General features: G+C 45.6%; 1 protein-coding gene across 1 annotated transcript; it reads right to left on the bottom strand.

Moving 5' to 3' along the window:
* Nucleotides 1-295: 295 nt before the first annotated feature.
* Nucleotides 296-5,555, bottom strand: LOC129380599 (uncharacterized). Its single transcript, XM_055062086.2, has 3 exons — nt 5,391-5,555; nt 4,331-4,660; nt 296-565 (listed from the first exon to the last, which is right to left on the bottom strand). Exons 1-2 carry the CDS (start codon nt 5,400-5,402, stop codon nt 4,355-4,357), a joined length of 318 nt encoding a protein of 105 aa, XP_054918061.1. The 5' UTR covers nt 5,403-5,555; the 3' UTR covers nt 296-565; nt 4,331-4,354.
* Nucleotides 5,556-5,890: the final 335 nt, after the last annotated feature.

Genomic DNA, 5,890 nt, shown 5'->3' with positions numbered 1-5,890 from the left:
ATAATTTGCATGTGAATATTACTACAATATTCTTCCGCCAAGAAGGGCAATAAAACTTAGAATAGATATATTTTGTCTAATCCCAACGCGAACAAAGCTAAAAAACGTTGGCTCGATGTTTATAAATCTCTGAAGCAGGACGCGAAGCTTATCATTACCACTCTTGGTTCTTCTTGTCGCGACCTCAGACAGACACGTTTTCCTTTTAATTTTTCATTCTTTCTTTATTTTACTTTGCTTTTTCTTTCGAGGCTTACGGCGACGCATTCTTTCGTAGGTTCACGAAACACGAGAATGGTTGTTATAACAGGATTTTCTTTTTTTTAATGCAGAAACTATTTACAACAACGTAAAATCATTCAAAAATGTGACATACAATGAACATGAAACAGTGATTAAGTGAGAACTGGTGCTGACGACGACTGAGTCCGCAGAGATTTGGTTTATGTGTTAGGATAAAAATACAAACAAACAAGTTAATGCAACCTCAGTCTTCTGCCCATGCGGTCCATACTCTCAAGAAGATTCACTCAGGGGGTGATACCGGCACGCTGACTTTCAAGATCTGAAACAGAAAGGCAAAGAAAAATAGGATACACGACAGGGGTCGCATGGGAATGCTCTTCAAAGGCAATAAAAAGCGAGAAACAGGTTAGTCGCTTAAGATAAGGCAGAGAAGTCGACTTGAGGTACGTTTCGTCCAGCCCAGTGTTTCTCTAGCCGTAGTCGGCGAACATTCCGATCGTCTTCGCGAGTAACGAGGGGGACCGCAAGGATAGCTCGAGAGACTCGCCACTCACAAGCATAGTCTATTCGAAAACGGAGGAAGGCTTTTGGCGAGGCAATCGCAGCCACCTCTTTGCATGAAGCCGCGTGGATTCAGATAAAAAAAGGTGCAAGACTAATGTCTAGCCTGAATTAAGGTAGGAACTGTCTTGATTAGAACGTGGCGTCAACCGCCTTCTTTCAACTTCGCAACGCCCGTTTTGACGCTGCAGGTAGCGACTTACATTATAAGGGCGTCTGAAATAGCCTACGCTAGGGACATTCGGGCGTTCTTGAACCGCAAAGAATATATGCACGCAGAAAATATTTTAGCAAGAAAGTAGTCGTCACTCTCGCTCATTCAAACGCATATGGCCTTGAAGATTTTAGCTTAACTTGACCATATAGAACTGCTTGTTTATTCGTCCAATCATTAATTTTTATACGCTGCAAACCGTATAGATGTGCAAGATTATTTGCAAAAAATAGGTTATTTAGGATGTGGAGCCGCTGAGTCTTATATTATCCAAAGCTGTTAACTACATCGGTCAGATGCCACAATGCAACATGCCCACCTCTCAAATATGTTCCAAAAGATGTGTTTGAAACTAAGATAATATAAAAGCAACGCCGCCTTCCGGTAGAACTTAATCACGTCTGCTGTCGATAGCAGAATGATACTTCGAGCATTGGGGTCCCTGTTGCAAAAGAACCGATGTGGTCAATTGGCGAAGTTTGATAGTTCGACATATTGTACTGCCGCAAGCTCTGCTGCCTCTACCAAATAAACACCTCTGCGCCAGCGATGAATGTAGTGTGTGCGCTGAAATGAAGTGTGCCACTAAAATGTACCGAATACGCAGCAAATAATGGATAAGCAAAAGAGGTTAGCTTCACAGCGATTAACCTTGAGAAATTGAAAAATTCACTCTCACGTTAACTCTAAATATGAAATGCACGAATTTTAGGCACGCCTTTGGACGCAAAATAAAGAAAAGTTATGCAAGAAAGGAAAGGTTTAGCAATCGCAAATATTTGCTGAATTTATAATCACGCATATTTTAATAATGGCTTCACCATCTGCAGTCACAGAGCCCTTCGTAGTAGAGGAAAAAAAGCACTGATGCAGAAATATGTCTTTAAGCATTTCTTAGTGTTTGCCACGGTTGAAGTAATATGTGGAAACTAACACCTCGGCACTGAGTGTAATAGTATTCCGGCAATAGCGGCCATGTCCACTATATATGACACTTGAATTTAATTCTGAGGTTTTCCGTGCTAAAACCACTATTGAATTATGAGGCACGCCGTAGTGGGGGCCTCCGGATTAATCTTGACCACGAGGGGATCTTTAGCGCGCCCCCAATGCACGGGACACGGGTGTTTTTGCATGTCGCTCCCATCGAAATGCGGCCGCCGCGGCCGGGATTCGATACCGCTCTCTCGTGCTTAGCAGCGCAACACCATAGCCGCTAAGCCACCGTCGCGGGTATATATGACACTGCCGTGCTCACTACCGAAGGATCGGAACACTATGAAATGTGCTATTATGCTTTCTGGCAAGCATACTAGCATTAACTTTAAATATTGAAAAAGATAAATAAAAATAGGTGACACTAAATGCACTACGGTTTTCAGTAGGATATAATATGCATTACACCGGGTGTTCAAAATTAAGCTTTTTGGTTTTCCTAAAATTAGGCACTCGGAGGCAAGCGAAGACCACCTATGTAAATAAGTTATGTGTCCAGGGGGACACTAAGCGAGATGATAATTATCGCTGTCACCAGCCCAATTAACTAATATTGAATAATTATTTTTTGTTGACTGCAGTAAGTGAGTGTGTTTGTATCGAAAAGCTAGAGGCAGTTGTGTTTCTACACAGTATCAGTTGGAAGACTTATTCTAGCGTATCTGTGCTCCGAGATATCCGACTCCAAACTTTAATTGTCGTTCGCATGATTACGCATGCAAGAGACTGAGGATAGGCTCAGAGCTCCTCCCTGATGTGACGTGGCTGTCACCCGCCGTGGTTGCTCAGTGGCTATGGTGTTGGGCTGCTGAGAACGAGGTCACGAGATCGAATCCCGGCCATGGCGGACGCATTTCGATGGGGGCGAAATGCGAAAACACCCGTGTACTTAGATTTAGGTGCACGTTAAAGAACCCGAGGTGGTTGAAATTTCCGGAGTCCTCCACTACGGCGTGCCTCATAATCAGAAAGTGGTTTTGGTACGTAAAGCCCCATAACTTAATCTTTTTGTGACGTGGCTGTTGCGTGCGGCGTCTAGTCTGACAATGGGGCGGAGGCGTTGGCAAAGATGATAACTGTTCCCCTTCTCTATGGCTGGCGAAATCAAGACATGACAGTGCGGTGTGCCGTGTACCGTGTTGCTCCTAATTTCAATAAAAATTACGGTACTTCGAAATCAGCAGTCACTTTATTTTTGTAGCCCAGGCGAGGACTATGCCCGCTCGTCTAGTGCGCACGTGCGCGCACTGCTCTCAGGCTTCTCCGCTAGCGCCATTATTTCGGCAGCTGCCGCCATCGTTACAGGCTGCGTGATCGCGTGTTACCACAGCGCTTCGGGATTCTTCAATGTTTTATTTCGCTAGCCGAGAGGGGAAGGGGGACAGCTATCATCTTTGCCAATACCTCCGCCCCGTTGTCAGACTAAACGCTGCATGTAACAACCGCGTCACACCAGGGAGGAGCTTTGCGCCGATCCTAACTCTCTTGATGCGTAATCATGCGAACGACAATTAAAATTTGGAGTCCGATATCTCGAAGCACGGAAACGCTAAAAGAATTCTTCCAACTGACACTGTCTAGAAACACGACTGCCTCTTACTTTTCAATACGAACATACCCACTTACTACAGTCAGCCAATAGTCAATTGTTCAGTTTTAGTTAATTGGGCTGCTGACAGCGATAATTGTCCTCTCACTTTGTGTCCCCCTGGCCACCTAGCTTACTTACACATGTAGGCTTCGCGTGCCTCCCCGTGCGTAATTTTAAGAAAGCCATGAAGCTTAATTTTGAACACCCTGTATAAAAGATTAGTAAATGAATAAAAAAATAAATATGTGTGATAAGGTGACCTTTTGTTTCAGATTCCTGCAGCTTCGAAACATTTTCCTGAGCTTTTCCATATTGTATTCCTTGTAGAAAAAAGTACGGGGAACAAAGTAACAGCGTCGTTACGTTTTTATTCACGCACTTCGATGGAATATATGAAATAGGCTCAAGTCCCCAAGTGCAGGCATTATTTAAGGTAAGCATTAAGCAGTGAAGCCCCGGGCTGGTGCAGGCAGCGCTACCTTGTTAAAGAGCATATAAATGCTACATAGGCACGTCCCCGCTAGCATTTGTTCCTTCTCTTTTTGTTGTTTGCTGCGTAATCTTCATCTGGCTTCTACACGCGAGGTCGCACTCACGGGAAAAAAAAGTTAAGGAAGAGCTGTACTGTCAGCTGGAGGAAGTTCGAATTAAGGAACGCTTGCACAATTACTAGAATATTTTACCTGGGCTTGAAGTGAATGGGCCGTTAAAGCATTACTTACCGCGATATGGGTCATACAAAGATGCTAGCGGTGGTGCTTGCCAACGATGGCGAGCCCAGGGTGAATCTTCTTAACGTATTGTTCCGTGCTGACAAAGTACGTGGGACCCTTAACAGCCTCGAGGCCGTGGAAGCCGTGGCCGTATCCACCAGGTCCTTTCACGAAAAACAGGCCGCTGGATCCGAAGCCGTGGCCTCCATGACCTCCATGCCCGTAACCATGGCCGTAACCATGGCCACCTCCGTGGCCACCTCCGTAGCCACCACCGAAGTGGTAGAAACCACCCGCCACAACGGTGGCGACTAGGCAAGAGAACGCCAAGGCAAGCACCTGGGCCAAGACAAGTGGGTTCTATATTTTTACTTTGCCGAGAAAGAACAAACTCCGGTATTTCCCAGCTCTGCGACATGATGCCAGAGCAAGCTGGCCAGCAGAAGAGACAGTATGCGCGAGAAGCACGAGGATGTCGCTTCCACAAAGTCTTACACAGTACCAACGCTAACTACGGTGGTGTAGTCAGATTGGTTTGGGAAACGCATTAAAAGGTTGCGTAATGGCCCACTATTAACAACATGAAACTAACATAATTTCTGGCATCGTTTCTCTAAACCAACATACATAAAACAGTCACAAGATAGAGCTGCACACTAGGGGTATTATTAAGGTTATATTGTTATTTCCAACATAAAGTTTTCTAGCAGTGTCAGAGATTGCTGTTTTACCTCGCACAAAATGATGTTTTGTGTCGGGGGAGTAAACGTCTTTAACATTATTCGGAATGCACTCTTGCTTTGTCTTCCAGCGCCGATGGCAATGCTTCACGGAGTAAAAATCACAGCTAGCAAGGAAGAAGCACTTTAGTGGTCAGGCAGGAAGGCTAAGGGCTTCTTCCGTCCGCTAGGCATGACATTTTCCGTCAAGTCACTGTTTTCGATAAATATTACGCTGTATAACCCACACACTTCAAAGAACAATTAATTGATGAATAATAGGTCCAGCGCCCTCAGGGAGAGAAAGAAAAAGAAAAACTACGCAAATGTTCAAGGTCACGAGGACGTACCAGAACTTTCATGGCTCGTCCCTGAGAAACCACGGAGAATCTCCAGCAGCCAACTGACGCCGATCCTTCTTTTATATACGCCTCTCTCTTTCCTCCTCGTTTGCAAAGAGAGCCTCAGCACGGATGGACTGTGAAGCTTGTGTTGTTTTTGGTGGGCTCTTTGATTCGCGGACATTTTTCCCTGTTGTCCCGGCCTTCCTGGCCTGAATCGCAGCTTCGTCTGTCGCGGAAAAAAAGAAAAGAAAAAGGAAAGGCGGCTTTGCCTTGACCGGCAGCGGGCTTTGGCCGTGAACAGCACGTGCAGCGCGGAGAGCGGACGTTGAAAGAGAAAGTGCGAAAGGCAAGAAGACCTTCATTAAACGGAATGTACGGGGAAGAAGGCGCCGGACTCGGCCTCCTAGAGCACTATTTTTAAGCAGGCACGCCTGTCTCCGGTTATCGAGACCAGACACGGAGGGGGGGAAAGCAAAGCGGAGAACCGCCGGGCATTGCCCTACATC

This window comes from Dermacentor andersoni, chromosome 1, assembly GCF_023375885.2.
Source record: "Dermacentor andersoni chromosome 1, qqDerAnde1_hic_scaffold, whole genome shotgun sequence".
NCBI classification, from domain to species: Eukaryota; Metazoa; Arthropoda; class Arachnida; order Ixodida; family Ixodidae; genus Dermacentor; species Dermacentor andersoni.
This window is presented reverse-complemented; position numbering and strand designations above follow the sequence as displayed.